Consider the following 27343-nt stretch of genomic DNA (forward strand, 5'->3'; position numbering starts at 1 on the left):
GGTGCTGAGAAGCCATGACAATCTTTCCAACACGCATAATGACTCATAATTTCATCCTCGCTTCGGTTCCGGTTAAGTATGTGTGGAGTACATGAAATAGTTCCCATTTCTAAACCCCTAACCCGGTGTGGGGCTCCCTTAACATCCATCACACTTGAAATAATATTACCTTGGGATTCTTTTCTGACAAAATATCGTATTTATTACGGAAAAACCAGCATACACAGAGCAGTATAAATAATCATCTCTATTCCCACCACCGAAGAGAATTGTAAACATTTAATATCCAGTCTTTTTTGCTATGTAGTAATTGCATATACTCATCCTTTTTCTTAACAAAACAGGGTCATCGTTGAGCCTGTAGGTCGTTTATTACTAATTCGAGAGAGACATCTTTGCGTGTGACTCTTCATTCATGCGTCCGCCTCCTCAGAAAACGCGGGAACTCTCAGAGCTGCAGGTTGTGCGGACACGCGGGCAACTGCAGCGACTGAGTACCGGACTGCGGAGTCCGACGACTGAGAGGGGAACGATGTCCAAGAGATCTCGGGCGCCCAGTGACCTCGGAGGGCCCGCGGCGCCACTTACCGCGCCCACCTTGCGGAAACGCGCCACCTCGCTAGAGCGGCTACTGCGCAGGCGCTGGGACGGGAAAGCGGAAGCGGAAATCTTGACGCGTCGGATGCGTTTTACCGACTGATAGCCATGCGCCGTTTGCAGGAGCTGGGGCCTCGCCCCACAGCGACCCCGTGCGGGTGCGTGAAGCCGACCTTGGAGACAGGTAACATTCAGGCAGTTGGCGATGCCGCACCAAGGAGAGGCTTTGGCTTAGGCGGCTGAGTTTGCTGCCGAGAGAAATGTGTAAGGCGACATCTTGAACTAAGGTGCGACATGGACCTCCTTTACCAGGCATGGGTCACGTGCTCCGACGACCACGTGATGTGTTCTAGGCGAGCGGGATGACGTCAGCGTGCTTGTTCTGTTCCTAGACCTGGACTGAACCGTCTGTAGGAGTCTTGGCACCCTGGCTACAGCAGCCACATACAGTATAATGGCCTTTCTCCATAAAGAGTTCTTTCTGTTTTGGAGATAGGATGTGTAAAGCTGACATCATGCTGGCTAAGAATTAAATGTTGTAAGAGAGAGGCATCCTGTGATTTGGGAAATGAGGGAGAAGGAAAGTTTTGGGGCGAGAAAGTGGTTTTAGTTTGGGCCTGAAAGATAGGCATAGTTTGTGCATATTTACTTACTTTTTTTTGGTACCGGGGATCGAACTGGGGACCTTGCGCTTGCAAGGCAGGCGCCAGAACCACTGAGCTAAATCCCCGGCCCTACTTACCCTTTTTTATAGTGAGCAAAATATATTAATTTTGAGAACTAGAGGAAGCAAAGGAGAAAAAGAAAAATAGACCGCCATCACCCAGAGAAAACCACTGATAATATCTTGGTGTTTACTTGTTTCATTGTATACACATAGGGAAAATGAGAGAATATACTGTTGCATAACCTTTAAAACTGTGTTTTACTAAGATCTTTCATGGCAATGAACTTTAATCGTAAGGGCTTGTATATGCTGTCTTGTTTTAAATATATGCTGTAATGTAGTAACCAATCCCTATTTGTTGATCATTTATATATTTGCCAGTTTTCATCGTTCTCAATGAAAGTTCTTGAAACTGAAGTTTTTGTATATGTTCTGTTGAATTTAAGTTTCCTAGAAGTTGTTATTACTTGGTTAAAGGTTTTGCTGCTTGTTTAAAAAATTGTTGCACAATGCCAGATTACAGGTCCAATATTTTGAAAAGCAGGAGCCAAGGCTCAGAGACTTTCAGAACTTTGGGAGGGTTCAGATTGGAGAGAGCCTTGACTCCCAAGCTAAGAAATTATGAAGTTCGTCAACAGTGGAGAAGATGAAAAGTTTAGAGAATAGCATAACACAAGGAACTCTAGGAGTGTGGAGGATCGTTCTAGTTATTTTGACCAAGGGAGGGACCTGTAGTGGGTAGACAAAGTATAACAAGGGTAATTTAATAGACCAAACATAGATGAAAAAACCTGAACTTTAAGAGCAAGACCCGTAGACAAGCTCTGTGTTTAAAAACTTTGTGTTAATAATTTGTGAAGTGTTTTCTTAGTACACAGTTAAAACAGTTGTAATGTTAATAAAATGAGGAAAAATCCTGAACAAGGGCTTTAAAACTCCTTCTTGAATACTTTCTTTTGTTCTGGGTGTTTTCCTCTTAAAACTCTGTAGGTATTACTATCCTTTGTGTGTGTGTGTGTATTTGAGACAGGGTCTTGCTGTATAGTTTAGGCTGACCTTGAACTCAAACTATGTACCCAAGCTGGCATGGTGCTCCTCCTGCCTCAGCCTCCCTCTTGCTGGGATTATAAGCCTGCTCCTGGCTCCCTGTTTTTGTTTTTTCCCCCCCAGTACTGGGGACTGAACTCAAGACCTTGCGCTTACCAGGCATGTGCGGTGCCACTGAGCTATATCCCTGGCCCAGTCCCTGTTTTATAGACAAGGAAACATACATTCAGAGAAGTAAGCTAGTTTTGCCCAAGGGCACATAGCTAGTGTGGTGGTCCTGCATTGTTGTTAGCCTTTTTTGAAGTCGTTGATCATATCACTGCAGATAATGGCGTTTCCTTGATATTAAATCATAGTGTAAGAATCTACCCCAATCAATTGTTAATTCCTTGGTGATAAGAATTCTTTATATATTTTTCCCCCAGTTTAGCACAATGTCTAGCAATTGTAGACACTTGAGAAAAGTATCTCTTGAACAAATGAAAACAGGACACCAGGGTCCTGTAGTTATTTTAGGGCTCCTTTTGGGCTACTTTTCTCCTTGACCTTTTTCTTTTTTGGTGGGATTAAACTCAGGGTCTCACACATGCTAAGCACCAGCTGTGACACTGAGCTATACCCCCAGCCTTATTTCTTGACTTTTTTTTTTTTTTGGTACCAGGGATTTCTTGACTTTTTAATGAACATCAGATCACTTGACCTTATTTTCTTCATCTTTAAGATATTTGCCACATGGGTTATGGTTGTGGGCTAGTCACCTTTACTGGGCCAAGAAGCTGGGATTGGGTCCCTGGACGCCGCGTCTCTTCCTTGATCGTAGCCCTGCCGTTGCCTGATTGGTAGATTTGTGTGGCCTTTTTAATAATTGAATAATGATGAAAATGGATCCAAAACATTAAGTTACTTCTCTACCAAAGTAGTAGAAGATTCTTCACATCAACTTCCAGTGGCTCAATTCAGTTTTTGGAAAGGAGCAGAACAAGTGAAATACTGAAAACCGAAGCGAAGAAAACTTCATTTTGGAACTCTTTCTCCTTGACTACCCCTCACTCCCTGCTATTTTCTACTTATTTTAATTTTGCTGCTTTTATAAATAGTGAAGACCAAAGAAATAGAACATATGTTTAAGAAATGTATACTAAGGAATTTGCCTTGAAAGCTGCTATTCTGTAGAGGAAAAAGTTTATCAAGTTCTGATCCTTTTTTTAAAGCAAGATTTCTTAGGTCCTTAGATTTTGAAGGTTAAGACAATTACATACACGTATCTGCACACTATTTTTGGCAGTTGTGTAAAAATAATGAGATTTTTGTTTTGAGGGTTTTGTCATGTGGGGGTTTACCACTGGAGTTGACTGCTCCAAAAATTTTTGATTGGGCTTTAATATTATATATATATATTTTTGTATATCCTTTTATTGGTACATTTTAGGTGTACAACATAATGACATTCATCGTTGGAGATATGCACCTTTTCATACTCTCTTGGTTCTTATTTTTCCCCCTTCCCCTGCCCTCCCTTCAACCCCTCCATCCCTCCCTATTTACAAAGATTTTGTTTCCATTTTTTCATTTTCTCATATTCCATTCCCCTCTTTCCTTTCCCCTAATATTATATTTTTGATCTGTCACCTTGATGACATTACTTACCTGCATGTCAAGCAACCTGTCTTTCTAACTATGACCTTTTTATGAACAGTGTTGGCCCTCACTGTGCAAACCACTGTGCCCTCATATGTATTACCTATTTAAGCAACATTATAGCGCTGTTACTCAAAGAAGTTGAATGAGGTGAACATAGACATAGCTTTTGCCCCTTACCTCTCTTTTTAAATGTAACAAATACTTCTTATGTTCCCCTTCCCCCTTCCTCTCCCCCTTGCCCCTTTTGGAAACGTGTCTGGAACTAGGTAGTTGAGAATGAGCAATTGAAGGGACCGAGAAAGTGAGCCACAAGGAGCCGGCCTTCTCTGCTTCATCACAATGTGTGGTGCAGGCCAGGTTACTTAAGCTCCCTTTTAACAAGAAAATCTCTCAGGAGATTCAGCTGGTAACCTCAAGGAATCGGAAAATAGGACCACAGAGGTTACACTCTGGGATCCTGGCCATGAGGTCTTTCCTTGCTGAAAAAAGACATTGGACCTAAATGGCACAGCATGACTTTATTCCTGCTTGGCTAAATTTTTCAACACCACAGTCAGCTAAGTCACCTACAATCACTTTTGAAAAACACGGAGACCATCTACCCTGAGGAGAAGGTAGACTTGGAGTAAGCCGACATTGACACAGTTCCTCTGATGGCTTTTTTAACAATGGACCTTTACAAACTACAGGAGATTCCTGGCACCAACCCTCCCTGTTCCGCCATGATTCTGTGGACTCTGGTGTCTCTAAGGGAACATACATGGGAATTGCAGGGAATTTATCTGGTTGGCACAGCTCTTCTTGGGGTCATGAGGGCATGAGCCAGTGTAGGGGAGGTGGCGCAGGGAACCATCAACACTGGAATGGCAGCTTCCACTCCTGGAAAGGCCGTGTCTTTCAGGAAAAGCCACCTACAGAGGTTAGGGAAGAAAAAAAAGAAGACAAGGTAGAAAAATTACAGTTTGAAGAGGAAGACTTTCCTTCTTTGAATCCAGAAGCTGGCAAACACAATCAGCCATGCAGACCTATTGAGACCCCTTCTGGAGTGTGGGAAAACCCACCTAGTGCCAAGCAACCTTCCAAGATGCTAGTAATCAAAAAAGTTTCCAAAGAAGATCCTGCTGCTGCCTTCTCTGCTGCAATCTCACCATGCAATTGGAAATAAATCATCAACCATGGTTCCAAGTGTCTATAAGCACTTGGTTCCTAAGCCTGCACCAGCTCCTTCCAAGCCCAATGCATGGAAAGCTAACAGAATGGAACACAAATCAGGATCCCTTTCCTCTACCCAGGAGTCTGGTCTTACCAATCCAATCTCTGTTACCAAACCAGTGATACTGGCTGGTGGTGAGTTCTCAGTGCTCCCAAAGAGAGTCCCTCCAGCACTACCCCTCCAGTTGAGATCAGCTCCTCTTCGGACCAAGTTGACCCGCCAATCCACCGACAGGAAGAGTGAGTTCCTGAAGACTCTGAAGGATGACCGGAATGGAGACTTCTCAGAGAACAGAGACTGTGACAAGCTGGAGGATTTGGAGCACAGTAGCACACCCGAACCAAAGGAAAGTGGGGAGGCAGGCTGTCTTCAGAATGGTCTCTCTCCCCATTGTGGAAGTAAGTGAGGTCCTCTCACATTCTCTGGAAGCAGAGCACACGTTATTGAAAGAAGGGGATGGCAGGAATATCCTGAAAATGATAATTGCCTCCCACTCACAGAGGATGAGCTCAAGGAGTTCCACATGAAGACAAGCAGCTGAAAAGAAATGGCTTTGGAAAGAATGGCTTCTTGCAGACCCAAAGTTTGAGCCTTTTCTCCCCTTGGAGAAGTACTTGTAAAGCAGAGTTTGAGGATTCAGACACCGAAACAAGTAGCAGTGTGACATCAGATGACAGTGCCTGGAAGTAGGCACAGAAAAGTTCACAGTTCATCTGAACCAGTAAACTCAGCTTGTGTGTTTCAGAAATATACAAAAGAAAGTGTTTTCCTTTTCCTTTTCTTATGTTGAATACTTCATACACAAGGGAAATAATCATATCCCAAAGAGAGAGCGGTTGGCTTATTGAGCTTTTGTTGTTGTCCTTTCCTGTTACCTGCTTAATAGAGATGTTTGTGTGGTAAGAAAGATTTTTAAAATACACATACAGAACATATGGTGCAATGCACAGGTGGGAGCTGGCAGTGCAGAGATGGAGAGGAGCGGATGCTGTCCTGCAGCAGCAGCTTCTACTACCAGCCCTTGGGGCACTCACCCCTGTGCTTAAGCAGTCATTGTCAATGACAACGTGACTACTAAAGTTATAATTGTATTAAATTAACGCTAATAATTTGGATATTTTATTTTATTTTTGTCTGCTCAGGTAATGTAGCCCTTAACCAAGCATATGGTTTTTTTGTTTTTGTTTTCCTATTCGAGGTACAGCTGTAAAATAGTTGGATATAGGAAATGTGTTATTCTTGCAGCCTTGATATTCAGTGTGGATTGTAAAATATAAATTTTTGTGAGATTTCAAACATTAAGATTATTTTGATAACATTATTTGCAGATTTTAGAAGATGTGGTTATCACAAGTCTGTTGAGGGGGAAAAACTACTGCATAAAATAACTAACTTGGAATAAATACTTTGCATCATTAAAAAAAGATATTTACCACATGGATGAGGATTAAAGACAACAAAAACAGAACAACCAAACAAAAAATTTTTAAAAACTGCTTGTAAGCATACTTGGAAAAAATTTAAAGTCATCAAAAGCATACACAATGTGGATGGCTCCGCTGCCTGCTGCGTAAGCGCAAGGACCCAAGTTTGATCTCTGGTACCGGCCCCCCCCGCCCCACGAACGAGAAGCTGGGTGTGGCAGCACAGGCGTGTAATTTCAGCACTCTGGAGACAGAGGCAGGAGGCTGAAGTTCAAGGCTAACCTGGGCTACAAAAGCTTCTTAATTATCATCAGAAAATGATTTCTCAGCAAATGCTCGGAAAAGATCAGAGCACTGTCAGTGAAAGCAGTTGTTCTTCTGTGAATGGTCTTAGAGTAAATTTGGCACCTAAATTTGACCATGCTGATATAGAAGAAAGCAAGTACACTGAATGACAGGTTTGCCAGTGAATATGAAGACATAGAACCAATTGGTGATAGTGGATATGGGCAAGTTTTCAAAGCAAAACACACACTAGCTGAAAAGATTTCCATTATTAAACATGTTAGATGTACTGACGAGAGGTACTGTGTGAAGCACACACATTGGCGACTCTTGATCATACCAGTGTTCAGTATTATTATGGTTGGAAAGGAATTTATTATGATCCTGAGTGCAGCACAAGTACCAATCCACGATCAAGGAGTTGTTGCCTTTTCATCTCAATGGAATTCTATGATAAAGGGACATTGGAGAAATGGATACCAAAGGGGAGAAAACAATTCAGACAAAGCTTTGGCTTTGGAATTCTTTGAGCAAATAACAACAGGAGTACAATATATGCACTCAAAAAACAGAGATCTTAAGCCAGTTAATGTATTTTTAGTAGATGAAAAACGAGTAAAGATTGGAGACTTTGCACTTGCCACATCCTTGAAAAATGATGAAAAGGGAATGAGAGATAGGGAAACTTTGAGATACATGAGCCCAGAATAGCTGAAGATTATGAAAAGGAAGTGGACATCTTTGCTTTGGGACTAATTCTTGGTGAACTTATTCATATATGTAGCACTGTCCAGGAAACAATGGAGTTTTTCAAAAATCTAAGGGAAGGCATCTTCTATGATGTGTTTGATAGCAAAGAAAAAAGCCTTCTACAGAAATTACTATCATGGGAACCTCAAGGACAACCTGAGACACAAGAAATACTAAAGACCTTGGCTGAATGGAAGGATGCCTCAGAGAAAAAGAAAAGAAATACCTATTAGGGCCTTCTAAAAAGTATTACTTCTGATCTGTGCTTTCCTTTAATTAGCTAAAGGCTATTGATAGATATTTCCTCTTATTTTCATTTTCTTCCCTTTTTAAAAATTTCATTTCAGATAGGTTTTCATTAGTTGTTTTTTTTTTACTTCAAAAAACATTCTTACACTTGAAGAGATACGGAATTTAATTAAAATTCAGGCCATAGCTGTTTGTATGGAACATGGGAGTCTTATGGAAGCAGAAGTCTTTGAAAGAATATTTGGTGACCCATATTCTCACAGACAAAGGAAATTGCTTATGATAATCTCTCAGAAGGATGCATATCACTCCTTTTTTTTCAACACTTCAGCTACAACCACATGATGGAGAAAGGTAAAAGTTACATGAATTGTGTGCTAAATGAAAAATCCATGATGTGTTTTCTAATGATGTGTTTTCAACTTTTCTAATGAAGCAGCAAAAGTAGTGGAAAGTGAGAAAACAAAAACAATAACTTCTCAAGTTAAACCTAGTGGTAATGATAATGAAACAAAGTGAAGCTAATTTGAATAAAGGAAAAAGGTCTCACATGAATCTCTTCTTATCTAAGTTGAAACAAGGAAGCTGTTAGCACGACCTTAATAAGAAAGAGAGAGTGGGAATTCTTTAAAGTGGAAGAAAGGAAAACAGAAGAGATACTGAAAGACCGGTTTCAAAAGACCGGTTTCAAAGAACCGATCAGTAACTCATGAAAAACACCAATTTAGGCAAAAACAGCCATGGCTTTGTGAAGAAGACAAGAACTTGAAATCTGGTGTGAGGAAATATGGAGAGGGAAACTGGACTGAAATTCTGTTATGTTACAGATTGAACAACCACACAAGTGTCGTGTTAAAAGACAGAGGACCATGAAGAAACAAAAACTGATTTGCTCAGACAGTGAAGACCAAATGTGTTTGTCAAAGTTTGATAAAAGGACAGTTAAATATTTTGATTACTACATTAAAAAAAAAGCAAGACCAAGAAGATACTTTATTTTTTAATTTAATTTAATTTTTTGGTACCGGGGATCGAACTCAGGACCTTGCACTTGCGAGGCAGGCGCCAGAACCACTGAGCTAAATCCCCGTCCCCTATCAAGAAGGTACTTTGTAGCGCTCAAAGACAAATAAATGAAATATTTAGGCATACATGTACATGTGATAAACTCATATTTAAAAAGGAAATGAAAGATAAAGACCAAATTTAATCTCCTATTTATCTCAGAGGAAGGAAGGTTATGGGATAGGAGAGGAGGAGCACAGCCAAAGAGGATGTAAATTGTTAGTATTGCTTCAGTAGGGTTGGTGGCATGGTGCAGAGGGTTTCATTATAATATTATGCTTTAGAACTTATATATATGTTACATATACTCTTTTATATGTATCAAATAACATAAGCTTTGTAAGTGAGAAGTAATGAAAAGCACTGTGAGGGACAGTCCCAGACCTATAGTCTTATTGCTCTCCTGGTAGGACAGATTTATTTGAAACTGGAAATAAAGTTAGAGGTGTCCATATTATATCGTCTCTTCAAAGAACTTAGTAAGTCCCATATGAAATCTAGGGAAAAAAGTTATCTATAAATTTAGAATATTCTGGGCATAGTGGTGCATCCCTTATAGTTACCACTACTTGAGAAGTTGAGGCCAGGAGTTCCATGCCAGCCTGGCAACATAGGGAGACCCCATCTCAAAACAAACTGATAATTTTACTTAATTAATTTATTTATTTTGGGTTTTTTTGAGACAGTCTCTCTTTGTAGGTCAGGGTGGCCTTGAACTCACTATGTAGCCTAGCCTGGCCTTGAACTCATGGCAATCCTCCTGCCTCAGCCTCCCAGGTGCAGGGATTATAGGCATGTGCCACCATGCCTGGCTAAACCAATAATTTTTTTGGTACCAGGGATCGAACTTAGGACCTTGCGCTTTCGAGCCAGGCACGGAGCCACTGAGCCCCAAACCAGTTTTAATTGTTGGATAATATCTAGTAGATTTAAAACTGAAATGAATGACTTAGAGAAAACATGTTTTCTTACATCTTTGTTTGACCTTTTGACTAATGATTTCTTACCTAATGTTCTTCTGTAGGAAATCTTTTAACTGAGCCGATAGGCTACTTGGAATCCTGTTTTACAGCCAAGAACGGAACTCCACGGCAGCCATCCATTTGTAGCCATTCACGAGCCTGTTTGAGGATTAGAAAGAACATCTTTAATAATCCTGCACATTCCTTGATGGGGTTAGAACAGTTTTCTCATGTTTGGTAAGTTATTTTTATAATTTGAAGTGGTACTTTTGGCCAGAACTTGCCCCAGAGTAAAGTACCCCAGTTGAAGACAGCTTTGGAGTCTGTCATCCAGACTACCCTTGTCTGTTGTATGGAATTCTCATTCTGCATATGTGTGTGAATTGTCTGCATCATATGAACACTTTCAGGGAAGGTTAGAGCCACTGAGAGGGTGTGTTTCACGTGCAGTTGTTACTAGTTGTGAGGAATCTTTTTTGTTGAGCTGAAAATGTAGACCTTCCTGATTCGCCCATGGGTCATCATGCTAACCCCATGAGCAAGAGTCCTCAATCTATAGTCTGTGGACCAAATATGGTCCACTGCCTGCTTTTGTACATTAGTTTTATGGAAGCACAGCCATGCCCCTTTGTGGAGGTACTGTCTGTGGCTGTTCACTGTGGCAAGCACCTTTGTTTATATATTGTATGTGGCTGCTATTGTGCAGTCCTGCCACAGTAGCAGAGTTGAATACAGTACTGAGTGACTGGTCTCAAATCCTAAAATACTTACTATCTGATCTTTTACAGAAAAAGATGTAGAATCATCCTCTAGACTCATGAGGTATACTCGTCTAAAAGACAAGAGACCTTAGAAATCTGGAGACCACTCACTGTGATATGGAATTCTGTCCATTCTTCCTCACCCTCAACATTAGTGGTCTGAATTGGTCTCATTTTAATGGTGGAGACCTCAAATTAGATTAAGATTTTATTCTGAAATAGATTTTCTTTTTAATTTGAGAACATAGATACTTACAAAAACATAGGTGTTCTGACCTAGTCTGTGTGATGTTGGTTGAGTTGTGTAAGTTAAAAAACACTTTGTATGAAAGATGCATTCAGAAGTATATAGATATTTTTCTTTCCCCTCCTATTTTCTTTCTCTCTCATTCCTGCCCTTCAACACTCTTCAGAGGCTATAATTGTTAACAGTTTGATATAGTTCATACCAGCCTATTTTCTTGTTTCTTTTTTCCCTTTTCAATACACATAAAACCATAAGTATTCACATTGAGAGTGGGTGTTTGATTTAAAAAATGGAAGATGTTTTCTCCACTTAGCGCTGTGTATCATGGAGAGCCTTTTTGGTTTTGTTTTGTTTTGGGGTTTTTTGGTACCAGGGATCGAACTTGGGTCCTTGCACTTTTGGGACAGGTGGCAGAACCACTGAGCTAAATCCCCGGCCCTGTTTTGTTTTTTTGAGATGAGGTCTCACTATGTAGTTCAGGTGGGCCTTGAACTCACTATGTAGCCCATGCTGGCCTTGAACTCTCAGCGATCCTCCTGCCTCAGCCTCCTGATTGCTGGGATTACAGGTGTTTACCACCAAACCTGGCCGGCCTTCGTGGTTGTACATATGGATTTACCTTTTTTTTTCCTTTACTTGCTATCTATTATTGCAAAATATAGATGTATACCTGGGCCAGGGATTTAGCTCAGTGATGCCGTGCCTGCCTCGCAAGCACAAGGTCCTGAGTTCAATCCCTGGTACCAAAAAATATGTATATATAGATGTACCGTCATTTGACCACACCCTTGTTAATGGAGCGGTATTTTGCTATTATGACAATACTGTGACAAACTTCCTTGGATACATATTCTTGGGTACTTGTGATTTTATTGATAGGATATCATAAGTGGATATATTGGGTATGTATGTTTATAATTTTGAGAGAACTACTGCCTAATTGCCCTCTAAAATTAACAAATTTATACTTCAGCAATGTACACCCTCCCCAACACAGTATGTTATTAGAGTTTTACATTTTTGCCTGATAAGGGAAAACAGGTTTTTTAAGATTAATTTTTTAATCATTGGTGAGGCTTAATGTCTTTTCATATGATTGTTAGGTATTTGTAATTCTTTTATGAATTGTCTATGTTCTTTGCTTAATGTCCTATATTGTACTGTATTGTCCTTTACTTAGTGATCTTGTGTGTATGTTTGTGTAGGGGGGCTACTGGGAATTGAATCCAAGGCCTTTGCATTAAGCTACATTCTCAGCCCTTTCTTTTGGTTTTTCTTTTGTTTGTTTTTGTTTTTTTTTTCCCTCCTCGGTAGTGGGAATCAAACTCAGGACCTTACACTTGCTGGGCAGGCAAGGTGCCACTGAGCTACATCCCTGACCCCTGGTTGGTCTTGCTATGCAGTTCAGGCTGGTCTTGAACTCACTGTTTAGCCCAGGCTGACTTTGAACTCCTTGCTATCCTTCTGCCTCAGCCTCCCAAGTACTGGGATTATAGGTGTGTGCAACCATGTCTGGCCTTCTAGCCCTTTTTTATTTTGAGGCAGAGTCTCACTAAGATGCTAAGTTGTCCAGACTGGGCTCAAATGTTTGATCCTCCTGCCTCTGCCTCTCAGAGTGCTGGAATTACAGGCAAATACCACCACACCCAGCTTTTCTTAGTGATTTATATGGGAATAATTTGTATACCACAGATATTAACCCACTATACATAGCAAAATATCCTCTTAGGTTACATTTTATAGTAAGAAGTTTAATGATTTCAAATGTGTTATTATTTTTGTTTATGGCTTCTTGGTTTTGTATCTTGTTTAGGAAAGCCTTGTCAAGTTATTTAATATTTCTGAGTTTCATTTTCCTTTAAAAAGAAGGATAAATTATATTTCTTAAGATTGTTAACAATTACATGATACGAGTATAAAAATGTCTAGCATACTTCTTGGCAAACAACATGCACTTTGTATTGTTTATTCAGGAATGTGATAAATACCTGTTAAGTTCGTACTGGATATCAGTCATTGCCTTTAATGCAAAGGATGTCTCTCTTCCTTCAAGGAGGGGAAATGGTATTATTTTCTCCCTGGCTGATTAATTCCATTAAAAACATATTTTCTATTAATTTGTGAAGGATAATATTCCCCACCCCCAAATCGTTATAATAAAATAACCTGAATTCTTTTTTACTCAGTGGTTTGATTTACTTTCTATAGGATTTTGTTTGTTTTTCACAAAAATGGTCATTTGAGTTATAAGGCAAAAGTGCAGCCCCCTAGGCTGAATGGTGCAAAGACTGGAGTATTTTCCACAAGGAGCCCTCATCGCCCCAATGCAATAGGACTGACCTTGGCCAAGCTGGAGAAGGTAGAAGGTAACCTATTTCATTTTACTTTTATCTTTTTCTTACTCCAAAAAGTCTTATAAAATCAGCATAGCATTCACTGCTGGCTGCTGTTCCTATGAACACCACGGATACTAACTCCTGAGAGTCCCCAGACATTGAGGAACATCTGACGACTGAAAGGATGTTAGGATCGAGAACTCTTTAAGAAGTAAACTCTCACAGGATGCTCAGAGTTTATCATTCGTGTAATCAAAAACCATTAAGTTATTTTTGAAAAACTCAGATTTCATAGTGGTTAAGTCAGTAGCCAAGCCAGGCGTGGCGGCACATGCCTATAATCCCAGTACTGTGGGAGGCTGAGGCAGAAAGACTGCAAGTGTGAACCCAACTTGGACAGCTTAGCACTTAGTGTGACCCTATCTCAAAATAAAAAAGGGCTGGGGATGTAGTTCAGTGAGAATGTTTTGGGTTTAAGCTCCAGTATCACAAAAATAGACAGATAAGCCAGGGATTTAGCTTAGTGGTTCTGGCACCTGCCTCACAACCACAAGGTCTGGAGTTCTATCCCCCTCACCACCAAAAACAAAAACAAAACAAACGAACAAAAAATAGGTAAATAAAACAAAAGGGTTGGGGATGTAATGCAGTTGTAGAGTCCTTGCCCACCATGCACAAGCTCTGGGTTCAATCTCCAGCAGCTCAAAGAAAAAAAAAATAGTAACCAAATTTTCTTAGAGTTGTAGTGTAGTATATACAAAATGGTTTTTAAAAATTGGATCCTTTCTAATGTGACACACAGTAACCAGTTGTACGTGCATGTGTGATGTAGCACAGTGGAATATCATTTCTTCCTTGCAGCCTTGAGGAAATCGATATTATGGCTGCAGTGCAGCAATCAACTGTGTTGTGTGGCAGGGGTATGGCATTAAGCACACTGAAGAATTGAACATCTGGGTCAGGTCTGGTAGCACAAGCCTGTAATCCCAGCACTCTGGGAGGGTGAGGCAGGAGGATCACAAGTTGGAAGCCAGTCTGAGCAACTTAGTGAGACCCTGTGTCAAAAGAAAAAGTAAAAAAGGTTGGGAATGTAGCTCAGTTATAAGTGCCCTTGGATTCAATCCCCAGGACCAGGAAGGGGGTCAGGGAGACTGAACATCTGTTAGGCTCCAAAAGGGCCTATGTAGACTACCAAGCTGATTTTAATGCATGCTCCTATGTAACAGTTAACAGTTACTTACACATTTTTAGAGAGCTTCCCATTCTTTTTTTTTTTTTTTTTTTTTTTTTGGTACCGAGGATTGAATTTGGGACCTTGCGCTTGCGAGGCAGGTAGCAGAACCACTGAGCTAAATCCCCACCCCAAGATTCCCACTCTTGAATCACTGTAACCCAATAAGTGTATATATTAGACAGGCGAAGGATAAAATAGCAGGTAGATTAGAAGTTGGCTTCAGCTTGAAAGATCTGCCCTCTGACTCCATAGGAAGTATTTTTAAATTTTTAAAAATTTTTTTGGTTTTCTGAGGATCTTATAAGACAAAATCTAAATCTGTAAGAGTACTCTTTCAGACCACTGGGCACTAAATACTTGAGAGTGGTTATTTTGCTTGTTATTTTTGTAGAATTTAAAACACCTGTTGCTGGATTCTACCCAACCCAATAGGTTTTAGATAAGTTAACTAGGAAATTCAGTAGCTGGTCCATGCACTTTGAGTTTTATCAGTGTGTGACAGCTTACCAAATTGGATAACAGTATGGGAAGATTTTTGTCATTCATGCAACCTGTGCATATTTTCTATTACTGAATATATACTAGTCATTGTTGTAGGTGCTAGAGATACTGTGGTTATCAAATCAGATAAAAATCCTTGCTCTAAAGAATTTAAAATTCTGTTGGGGAAGGTCAAATCAGAAAAAGTGAAAGAACAAACACAAGAATCAATTATAAATAATGTGGGACTAGAAAAGGGAGTGATTCCTTTCCTGCCCATAGGAAGGGGTCATAGCCAACACCCCTGTAACAGAAGACAGGTTAACAAGAAAAAGTATAATCAATCTGGTCAGATGTGGTAGTGCATACCTGTGATTCTAGCTATGTATCTATGTGATTCTAACTAAGGCAGGAGGATCACAAGTTCAGGGCCACCCTAGGAAACTTAGTGAAACTCTGTCTCAGAATTTTAAAAAGGGTTGGAGGTATAGCTCAATGTTCTCTAGATTCAATCCCCAGTACCAGGAAAAAATTTTATTAAAGCGCACAGGGAAAAATCACAGCATGGGAGTAAAACACAAAATACAAGTCTTGCCATGAACTCTCATCTATGCCACTGTGCCTTTTTTTCTCCTGCAGGCATTGTTAGGTATAATCTATCATTTATAAAATCCAAAATCATCTTTCTAAAGTTCCAGGCTCATTAACATTATTCATGTTTTAGAAATCAGGGTCTTTGACTAGTTATGTTTTTCTTATATAGTGACAGAATCAAATGTGACCACATGAAGTTTTTCAGTTCCTGGTTGTCCAGTTTCCTATTGATCATGTTAGTAGACTCTGTACCACCAGCAGAAACTTGATATCTGTCCAAATGGGACAACAGGAGACCTGTCCTTAATATTTGGTAATGGTGATCTACATGCTGATTACTTGTTTAAATCTTGATGAATATATTTCTGTTGCTGTGTAGTAAATTACCAAGAATGCATCAGTTTAAACAGTGCACATTGATGATGTGTTTGCAACATTGCTATCTTTCTGTGGGTCAGGAGGATAGACTCACCAGAGAATCCACATCAAAGCTCACTTCATAGCACTACTTCTTGGTAGTTGTGGGACTGAGGGTCTCAACTATTTGCTAGTGTTGGCAAGAGGCCACCTTCCACTGAGAGGCAGCTTGCAGTTCCTTGCTTCATGGCCATTCACACCATGCCTGCTTATATTGTAGGGAGAGTCTCTCAAATGAGTCTTCTGGCAAGCAGGGGTCTCATGAGAAAACATCATCACTGGAGGATATCACAGCTCTTTTGCCATATTTTGTTGGATAGAAGAAAGTCACATTCAAAAGGAGGGATTACACAAGGGCATGAGCACCAGGAGGTAGGGATCAAGGGGCCACCTAGAGTCTGTTTGTCTCAATGGAAACTTTTTTTCTGGTACCAGAATCAAACTCAGTACCTTGTGCTTGCCAGGCAGGCGTGGCACCACTGAGCTATATCCCCAGCCCCTCAGTGGAAACTCTTGTTGCTCTTTCATCAATACATTGAGGACTATCATATTCCTGGGATAATTCAGGGCACCAGTAATACAAAGATGAGTGGACTTCAGCCATGCTTACTGTCTGGGGACAGAGACTAAGCAGGCCATTGGCATTTCATGCGAAGGGGGCTCTAGAAGAGGTTTATACACAGGCTGTTCTGTGGGACCCAGAAGGAATGCTTTTGTCTGAAAGAGCCAGAAAGGCTTGGAGAAAATACATTCTGTGAGAGCCTTGAAGATCAAGTAGGAGTTTGACAGGTAAAGTATAGAGTGGTTTCCAACTAGAAAGAAAAGCTTATGTTGACAGTAGGTGAATAGAGTCTGGTGTATTCGAGAAATGTGAATGAGCTCAGTGAGGCACAAGCAGACTGTTGGAGAGAGGATTTAGGGTAAATTATATCCTCCAATTGTTTACACTGTTCTTCACTGTGAATATTTTTAAGAGGATTTTGTTCACCTTCTAGGTGGAGCTATATACCTATCTGGGATTGACATGATACATGGCACACCAGTACTAGACATAAAGCCCTACATAGCTGATTATGACTCACCACAGAATTTGATGGAACCTTTAGGGGACTTTAATCTGCAGAATAACCCACATAAACCCAAAACTGTGTCCCAGTCTGATGGTAAGACTAATAGCTATGACCAGCAACAGCTCTCAGGATGTGTTACACCACAGCTGTACCAAAGCACTAAGGAGAAATCTAAATGTCCTAAAGACAGAGCTTCAGAAGAAAACTACCTGAAACACAATGATACAAGAAAAATCCAGCAACCCTTGCCTAAGGGCAGAGAGAGAGCAACAGATCTTGGGGTGGAGCCAAGAAGCCATCAGAGTCTGAATGTGGCAGAAGAGCAGATGGGCCCACATGGCCTTGAGAAGACCCCTCTAGAGGGGGGTACAGATAAGAGGCCAGTGAGTGGAGAAGGAGCCCCAGCTGTGCCAGGAAATAGTATGGAGATGCAGCCCCTGCCTCATCCCTGCCCAGCCAGGACCAGGACGACTGACAGCATTGTTCCTGCCTGGGTGAGAGAGGCACCTGAGGCCCCTTTACAAGTCCGGTTTACTCCTCATGCAGAGATGGACCTCTGGCAGCTCAGCTCAGGTGAATCAGGTATCCTTGGTTTCATAGTCCTGAATGAGAAATGAGCTTGTACTCATTGTGAGAATTATCCAGGTTTGGCATTTCTGAGGTCAAGTTATATACAGTATTGGTCAGTATGAGAAATAAAAGTATAAACTGGAATTTGGGCAACACTACCATATAACTTTTGTTTGACAACTGTTTGGTCAGCACAGTTAGTTCTAGGCGCTCATTACAGAGTTTGCAGAGCATGATCACTGCTGCCAGCAGCAGCCATGATCGATAGCTCCCTGTCTTCCTGATACAGTCATTCTCAGGGTTTTTGAATAGCATACTGAAGCTGAATTGTGCTTGTTCTGTCTTAGATATATTTTCTCGTGTGTTTTACTACCAGACTAAAGAAATGTTACTTTTTATTCTAACAGTTGCTTAGCCTTAGCACAGAGGACTCCAGGGACCTACAGGGAGGGGGAAGAGTTTCTTTGCACAGAACTTGCCCAGCAAAGTCCCAGCACCACGGACATGCATTCTCCTGTAGAGAGAGGCCATGGGGCCCTTGCTCTGCAGCCCATTTAACACGTTTCTTAACACATGGCCTCCCTATTGTACCGCAGATCCCGAGCAGCCATCTAGAATAAAGGAATGAGCTGTTCAGAGGTACAAACAGTGATGCTAGTAAGAAGCAGCCAATTGTTAAGGAGATGTTAGATTTAGGAAAGATAGAAAGCTGTTCTTTATGTTCCATGACTTAAGAGGCAGCATAGCCATATAAAGAGGAAAGTCCATTTGTTTATCCTACAGTTGTTCACTGAACTGCTCCTGGGTACTAGACACTGTTCTAGACCCTTGGAATATATTAGTGAGCAAAACTGAGCAAAACAGATTTTAAAAAGAAATTCTGCCTTCACAGAGCTTGCATTCTAATGGGGTGGACAGAGACAAACTAAAAGCATAGTAACCATAAAAATTATCATGCAAACCATACAAAAACCTTATATGATGTTCAAAGACGAGAAGAGCTATAGGCAGATGTAAAAGAGAGTGGAGCAGTGCTGGTTTTTGGCAGTTTTAAGTAGGTAGCAGGAAGAGACCTCCCTGAAAAGATACATATGAGTAGAGGCTAAAGTGGTAAAAGACTGAGTTAGCTGTCAGGGAAAGGACATGCCAGCCTGAGGGACAGCCAGTGCACACTGCAAGACAGAGAGTGTATGGTATATGTGAGGGTGCATAAGAACAGACTGAAGAAAAGGAGAGTGGAAGGAGCTGAGGTCAGCGAGGCTGCAGGGAGGTCATGAGATTTTTACAGGCTATTTCAAGGACTGGAAGTTTTATCTTGGGCAAAGGGGAAGGCAGAGGGACTTGACTTCTCTGGTATCAGATCACTGCCCAGAGAGGACTATAAGTGATTTCTGAATGTCCAACCTCAGTGGCAGGTAAAGGCGGGCTGGAATTTTAATTATACACCAAAGCCTTTCATTCTATACATAGAAAATAAAGGCTTAAGCAACCATAGACCTTAGAATTCCCCTGCTTTAAAAGAAAGGAGAGAATTAAGAGGATAGAAGGGTGTTTGCCATTTGTCACTCCAACCTAAAAAAAAGTCCTGTTAATGAGAAAAGATATGTAAAAACATTGGGGCCAGAGACAAATGCCACAGCTCACTCTGGAGATTCCTCATATCTCCCTGTCAGGGCCAGCCCACCCTCATGCCTTTTGCAAGTGAGGAAGAGGCATCCTTCCTCTATGTGGAGGCAGGCACCGGCCAGGGTTCAGGCACTGGGTTTAGCCCCCTGTGCCAACCTGGGCCGGGTGCCCACCACAGGGTGCCCACCTGCACCTCTGGGTGCTCAGCCCTGGGTATGGGAAGAGTGGGCCACTCGGGGGCTGTGCTTTCTCACTCTTTACTAAGACTTTATTTTTCAACAAAGCTTTTGACTTTAAAATCTTTCTATGTAAAAAGTTTTGTTATCAGTTCTATGCAGTTGACGGGAGGAGGAAGGTAAGTTGGAAAAGGACTTCTTGATTGGACAAAGGAGTGCAGCCAAGTCAGCACTTTATGTCACACTTATCCCTTGCCTTGTGATTATTGTTGAATGGCACCTACTGTGGAAAGCTATTCAGTCTATGGGCAGTGTGTCTGAGGTGTTTCAAATATGCTTTATTGATGAAAATAGTTAAAAGAGAAATTATGCAGTGTAACTATAAGACAAGGACTGATTGATAGCAAGCAACAAAATTCAGAGCCAGTTCAGAGATAAGAGATGGCTTCAGGATGTTCAGCACCTAGGAGAAATGATAGAGGTTGACAGGAGGGAGCTGATGCCAGCACAGAGGGTGAGGCGGGAGGTTGGGCAAAAGCGGTGGGTATTGAAGGGAGAGAAGGATGCTGGTTAGGGCAGGGTCAGAAGATGTGGGAAAACTTCCTGGAGGAACTGCAGAGAAGAGGGCTTCAGCTAAGCTAGGGAGGGTGACTGGACAGGAAATAAGAGTACAGGGCATCAGCAGCCACACAAAGGCCTGGAGTTTCAGCCTGAAATGCTGTGGAGGCCTGCAATGAGCTCTTTCTTGAGTGGCCTTTTGCTGTCATTTCATGAGCCAGGCAATAAAGGAATCCTGTTTACCATATAATTGGGTCTTGTTTTTTCATCAAAAAATGTACTTTATTTACCAACTTACTGGCTATAGCCCACAGTGATTTTTGGCTGTTTTACAAAAATCAGTTCCACTTGAAGAAAGATAAAGGCCCATCACTACTCTTAAGTGATATCTTGAGTGGGAAATGACATTTTTACGGCACTGTACTACATGCTTTTCCAGAAGGGGCTGGCCTTCATTTGGGTGTATGTTATGTTGTTGTCATAGTTACTATTTAAGTTCTGAATATACTGTATTTTTAAAAATTGAAATACATTAAGAACAGTATGAACATAAAAGGTTTTGTCCTTGGACAGAGTAAGCATCTATGTATTTCCTTGAAGTATGCACATGGGTGGAACAGAGTGGCTGTCTCCCTCATGATGCCATTGAATACTTCCTCTGTTTGTCTCTTTTTATTTTGTTCTGGAAGTGTCACTTGTCTTCATTTGTTAGGGATGTGGCATTACTTGTAACTCTGGAGCTGACACTTAATCCCTCCCTTCCCTACAATAGTGTTCTAGATATATATGGGTTTAGTTCACTTTCTTGTGACTTTTGGAGAATACTAGGACTCTTATGCATTTATTTCCTTGACTATGGCTCTGTTCTGAGGAGAAAATGAGAAGGAATTAAAGTCTACACTGAATGTAGAAAAAGTGGCATTTTGGCTGACTGAAAATGAAAGCTCTTTCTCCTAGGAGACTAATGAAAAATACCAGCATGATTTATTTTTGCTCAGAAAATAAGAATTTAAGAGTACACAGTTAAATCTAATGGCAGTAAATATCATTTAAAGGTGACAATCTGTGTAAAACAGTGAAAGAGACGCACTGAGTAGATTGCCAAATCTCATTCAAGTAACGTGGAAGGAGCCAACCACATTCCATATCGAAGCCCACTGTCATGACATTTGACCTGTGTGATTTTTTTTTTTCTGGTACCGGGGATTGAACTCAGGACCTTGTGCTTGCCAGGGAGGCGCAGCACCACTGAGCTAAATCCCTGGCCCTACTTGTGTGATACTGAACAGTAAGCTGAGTTTTTCTCATTGCAGATCCTGGCCAGGTGTCCTTTAGGTATTTTCAATCAACAGAGGAAGCAAAGTGTGCCATTGAGGCTGTGCTGTCTGCCGATCCCCGCTCAGTGTATCGGCGGAAGCTCTGCCAGGACCGCCTTTTCTACTTCACTGTGGACACAGCACACATCACTTGCTGGTTTGGCGATGGCTTTGCGGAGGTTCTCAGGATCAAGCTGGCCCCTGAGCCTGTGCATAAGACTGAGCCTGTGGATCTTTGATGTCTCTGGGATCTTAAGGAGCCTCCATCGTATCTTTGAAACAGCCTCATTGGCCTCGGGATTTTTTTCTTCAAGCTAATTTTGTGTCTTTGTAGAAAGAAGCATCATTTTACAGTTTCACTACCTTGATTGGGGGATATTCAAAATATTTATTTGAAAATGTATTTCAATAAACTTAACTAAGAGATATAAGATACAGGATAATCACCACATCCTTTTTGACCTGCTAATATTGGAGAATCCAAAGGTGATGCCAATCTTGCTGATTTCCAAAAAAGCTGATTGTTTTTTGCACTTGATAAAATTAGGCAGAGATCATTCTAGCAGACTTTGACACTAGAGTTGACCTGTTCATTGATTCACATTGGGGTTGGGGATGTAGCTCTGTGGCAGAGTGCTTGCTTGGCATGTGTGAGGACCTGCATTTGGGCACCAGCAGTGCAAAAAATAAAAATAAAAAATAAAAAACAACAAAAAAAAACCCCCAAACAATTTAACATTGGTTTTCCTGTCTGGAACCTAACCTTTTTTATTCTAAAGCAAACTGAGTTATGATATTTTAGGAAATTAACAAAAACAAGTGGTTATAAAGATTTCTAGAGCCAGGTGTAGTGACACACACCTATAATCCCAGCTCTCAGGAGGCTGAGGCAGGAGGATCACCACGAGTCTAAGGCTAGCCTAGACTACATAGTGAGACCCTGTCTCAACCAAAAAAAAGGGCCGGGGATTTAACTCAGTGGCATTGTGCCTGCCTCGCAAGCACAAGGTCTTGAGTTCGATCCCTGGTATCAAACCACCCCTCCTCCCAAATCTTTAGAAATTAAACCTCTGTGTTTTGGAGACTGTGTTATATACATGTATGTATATATTTAATTTTGATTCCAAAATAAGGACTTGAGCTTTCTTTCAATGTCTTTGTATCAGAAAAGAAAAATCACCTCCCAAAAGCTTAAAAAATCATTACTAGTTTTATTTCTTACTTATTTTGCAACTAGTTGAGAACCTACTGTGGGTTAAGTTTTGGTGATAAAATGAGATGAACAAGATGCAGTTCTTGTTGCAAGTCATGGTTGTGGAGGTTATACATAAGCAAATTATTATATTGAGTTTGATAGGTACAGTAATTAAGTCCATACAGTTCTTGTACCATATGGGAAGCAGTTGTAAGACCATGTTGCCTATAGGTGATTTTAATGAGGTGATCCCACATAACTGAAGGGTATAAGACACCTGTCAGCACACTGGAGACTTACCTAGTCACAATTGTAAACCTGAAAACTGATTGATCATGGCTTTAAAATGAATGCTACTGCCTGTGTACTTGTAGAGAGTCATTTGTGGCTAATGAGTCCTGAGCCAAACTGGTTTGTAGTCATTGTCTTTGATATTACTTACAGTGTCTTGGGGAATTGCTGTTGTTGTTTTTTGAGTATTTGGTTTGCTTTTTTTTTTTTTAATTAAAAATAATTTTTTTTGTGGTACTGGGGATGGAACTTGGGACCTTGCGCTTTCGAGGCAGGTGGCATAGCCACTGAGCTAAATCCCCAGCCTTTTTTTTTGTTTTTTAAAAACAGGATCAGGCTATGTAGCCCAGGCTGGCCTTGAACTCATGGCAATCCTCCTGCCTCAGCCTCCCAAGTGCTGGGAATACAAGTGTGCACCACCAAGCCCCACTTTTGGGAAAGCATCTTAAATTTGATTTTTTTAAAAAGTGTTTTCAGGGCCAGATATATAGCTCAGTGGTGCTGCTGCCTACCTCGCAAGCCCAAGGTCCTGAGTTTGATCCCTGGTACCAAAAAAAAGCATTTTCATTCAAAATAATTACAGATATTCCTTTTTAATGACCTACCTGTTTAACAACTATCTGGACTTACAACTGAGATGTGCTGTTTTGACTTATGACCCATTGCTTGGATTTATGACCCACCTTTTTTTGTGTGCACTTCTGTATATCTTGTTTACAGAGCCTCAGTGTCTTTTTGTACAGTACCCCTTGTTTATATAGTACTGCATTTTTAGTTGATTGTACTGTAGTTTTATGTTCAATTATATATTTCAGTACAGTATGTAAGAGTTACATAAATAAAAACAAAGTCATCAAGTTGGAGTTTCTCTTGATTATTTCTTTGTTCTGAATATTGAAATGTACACAGTTCCACATTTAGTGACCAAATTCATTTAATGACCTAGCTGCAAGACTGGAACTCGGTAGTTAAACAAGGAATGTCTGTATAGATTTGCAGGAAGTTACAAAACAGTACAAGAAAACAAACAAACCAGTACAGAAATCCACTGAAACCTTCACCTGGCTTCTTTCAGGGGTAACATCTTACATAGCTATGGTATAACATTGAAGCCAAGAAGTGACATTGGTGAAGTCTGTCCTCTAGTTTGATTTTGGTGTCATTTAAAAAATTATTTGGAAAGTGAATCAGAGCTTGAAACACAAGATGTTGAGGTTTAATGTGGAATAACACCAGGGAGGATACAGGCTAGCCTTCTGACAGAAGACTTCAGTTTTCAGGGTTTTATTATATGTTCTCAGGATTTTAGATTCTGGGGATCTTAAATGTAATCTGGCTTAGTTTCCTGCAGTTCGTCAGTTTCTTCCTCAGTGCTCCCAGTGTTTGGTCTTCCAGTCTCTTCCTAAGTACTTTCTGAGATAAAGCAGCTCATTCTGAATGGACAGTACTCATTATTAAAACGTTCTTCCTTTATATGAGATCAAATCTGCTTTCTATTCACTTTACCCACTAGTGGGGCTACATGAAACAAGGCTGATTGCTCCCCCAAGTTAGTCTGTCGGACCTTAGCTGAGGACCCCCATTTTCTGCTGTTCTCACAGCACATGACCAAGCCCCTCCTGACTTCCAGTCCTTGAGTGTCCCCAGTGAGCTTTGGTCCCTAGACACCTGAATACTTCAGGTGACCTATTGTGAGGCAACGTGGGTGTCTAGTTTGTGAATTTTCATCTCAGAGAAACAGGCCAAAGCACAAGTCTAAAACAAGCTTATTCTTTTCTGTGTTAGAGACTTTCAAAAGAACAAGAAAGGGAAACACTCCTAGGCATAAATAACCCCTGCCTAATTTTCATCCTTTGCATTTTAGTGCCTGTAGGGGGAGCCCTTGATGGCAGATTTTTCTCTCTAATTGGAGGTAAGCTTGGAATCTCAAATTGGTCAGGTAATTTTAGCTTTGGCACAGCCCAGCTTTCAGGAACAGTCATTTCTACAAAAAATGCTGTTAGGGCCGGGGATTTAGCTCAGGGTTTTGCTGCCCGCTGTGCAAGTGCAAGGACCCCAGTTCGATCCCCGGTACAAAAAACAAAACAAAACTGTTGTGTGTCAACCACGTAGGAAGAGTTTAGAGGGACAAGATGCATTTATTAAATTATTCGTAAATTGTAGCTTGGTTTAAAAGGGTGGGATGGATTAGTCCAGCATATGGAACTATGTACACCCAACTAAACTCATTAGCTAAGACTGCTCCCAGCACAGAGGATGTGAGCCAATCCCAACACCCAGGAGGAAGCTCCTGGCCCACCATAGCACCACTCCCAGTGCAGAGGAGGTGAGCCAATCCCAGAGCCCAGGAGGAGGCTCTCAGGCCGCCATTCCACCGCTCCCAGCACAGAGGAGGTGAGCTGCACAGGTGCCAACAGCACCCTCCTCCCTCGTCTAAATGAGAAGACATGTAAACAAACCTTAAAACCAGACTTCCAGATCACCTACAGCAACCCAAAGGGAAACAAGATGGAACACTGATACTCAACCACCTGGACTCCCTGAACTGGCAACAAAAGAGGATCTGGAGAAATTGAAATCAGAAATAATTTCTCAGATAACAGCAGAGATTGTGCTCATAGTGCAAGACATGATTAATCTAGAGAGGACACGGATAAAAAAAATAGAGGATCTGAGGAACATGATGGAATCCCAATATAGGAAACAAATGGAATCCATAAAACAGATACAAACAGATTTCCAGGAGATTAAAAACTCCATTGAAAGCTTACACAGCAGAATGAGGCAATGTGAGGACAGAATTTCAGATTATAGAAGATAAGATTGCAATTAGTGACAAGGAAAAGAAAAATTTCTTTAAAATTGTAAAGAACCACGAGAAATCAATCCAGCAGCTGCTAGACAGTGCAAAGAAGAATAGCATAAGACTGATCAGAGTCAGTGAAGAAACAGGAGAGAGTACAAATGACATAAAAAAACCTTTTCACAGAAGTGATGGCAGAAAACTTCCCAAGCAGGGGAAAAGAACTTGACATACAGATAAGTGAGGCATATAGGACTCCAACTAGCCTTGATAAAAAAAAAATCTACACATAGGCATATAATAGGATTCCAGAAACCCAGCAGACAAACAAAATTCTACAAGCAGAGAAAAGAGACAAATCACATACAAAGGAAAGCCCATCAGAATCACAGCAGACTTCTCAATGCAAACCCTCAAAGCAAGAAGAGCTTGGAGTGATGTATTTCAAGCCCTAAAGGAAAACAGCCTTCAACCCAGATGGAAGTGCCCTGCAAAGCTATCTTTCAAAATTGATGGAGAAATAAGATACTTTCATGTCAAAGAGCACCGTAGGAACTTCATGAATACCAAACCAACACTCCAAAAATTTTTAAACAAAATCCTAGGAAAAGTCAATGAGGATCACAACCCCAGAAGGCCAGCAGAATGAATTCATTGGGCGTGACAAGAAATTGAATACAAAGGGGGAGAATCCAACAAAAAGAAAAAGTCATGACAATGATAAGTCAATACGTATCAGTTATAACCATTAATGTTAATGGTCTCAATTCATCATTCAAAAGAAATAGACTGGCAGAATGGGTCAAGAACCAAGATCCAACAATATGCTGCATACAAGAAACACACTTAATTCAAAAAGAAACTCATAGACTGAAAGTTAAAGGGTGGAAAACAATACTCCATGTGACAGGAACCAAAAAAAAAAAGCAGGAGTAGCTATCCTCTTTGCAGATCAAGTAGATTTCAACCCAAATGCCTTGCAAGCACAAGGACCTGAGGGATCCCTGGTACCAAAAAGAAAAAAAAATCACACTCAAACCAAAATCTGAAACACTTCTGGTCCCAAGAATTTCAGATAAGGGATAGTCAACTTGCATGTACAAATCTATTGTAAACATGTGTTTTCATTCCTCTGAAGGAAAAACTTAAGAACAGAACTGTTGGTTCTTAACAGTAATACAAGTAATTTCTGTATTGTTTTCCAAAATGGTTTTATCATTTTACATTCACATTAGCAGCATTCGAAAGTGCTAACTGGTTCACACCTAAGCTGACATCTGTTCTTTTAAAACTTTTAACTTCATCTCCCTAATGGTTGTATAATACGATCTTGTTATTGTACTGATTAGTATTTTTCTGATTCTAGTGTTGCACACCTTTCCTTGTGCTGTACTGGCTATTTATCATCTTCTTGTGTCTACTTTTTAATTGAGTTGTCTATTAATGAGCTGTAAGGGTTCTTTATATATTCTGGCCATAGATTATATGTACTATAAATATGGTCTGTTTAAGGACTACTTTTCATTTTCTTAACAATGTCATTTAAAGTTCTAAATTTTGTTGGAATCTCATTTATCAGTTTTTTCCTTTTATACATCATGTTTTTTGTATCCTAGGAAATTCTTGCCTACCCTAAATTCATGAACATTTTCCCTTATAATTTCTTCTTAAAGTTTTATAGTTTTAGTCTTTCATATTTAAGTTCATAGATCCTTTCAAGTTATCTTTATGTATGGAAATAAAGGGTTGAGGTTAATTTTTTACATACC

The 27343-nt window shown here is 40.6% G+C and overlaps 1 protein-coding gene and 2 pseudogenes across 1 annotated transcript; all 3 read left to right on the forward strand.

Moving 5' to 3' along the window:
* Positions 1 to 636: 636 nt before the first annotated feature.
* Trmo (tRNA methyltransferase O) lies at positions 637 to 21729 on the forward strand. Its single transcript, XM_004864964.4, is given in 6 exon segments — positions 637 to 781; positions 9963 to 10137; positions 13117 to 13274; positions 16965 to 17612; positions 21283 to 21510; positions 21513 to 21729. Coding segments are annotated over 6 exon segments (1314 nt in total). The 5' UTR covers positions 637 to 705; the 3' UTR covers positions 21542 to 21729.
* On the forward strand, positions 4306 to 6004 carry LOC101725375 (vasculin-like protein 1 pseudogene; annotated as a pseudogene).
* LOC110345820 (interferon-induced, double-stranded RNA-activated protein kinase pseudogene) lies at positions 6779 to 8003 on the forward strand (annotated as a pseudogene).
* Positions 21730 to 27343: the final 5614 nt, after the last annotated feature.

Source organism: Heterocephalus glaber, unplaced genomic scaffold (assembly GCF_053883595.1).
Source record: "Heterocephalus glaber isolate CG9 unplaced genomic scaffold, H.glaber_assembly_v1.0 deba00001481, whole genome shotgun sequence".
NCBI lineage: Eukaryota > Metazoa > Chordata > Mammalia > Rodentia > Bathyergidae > Heterocephalus > Heterocephalus glaber.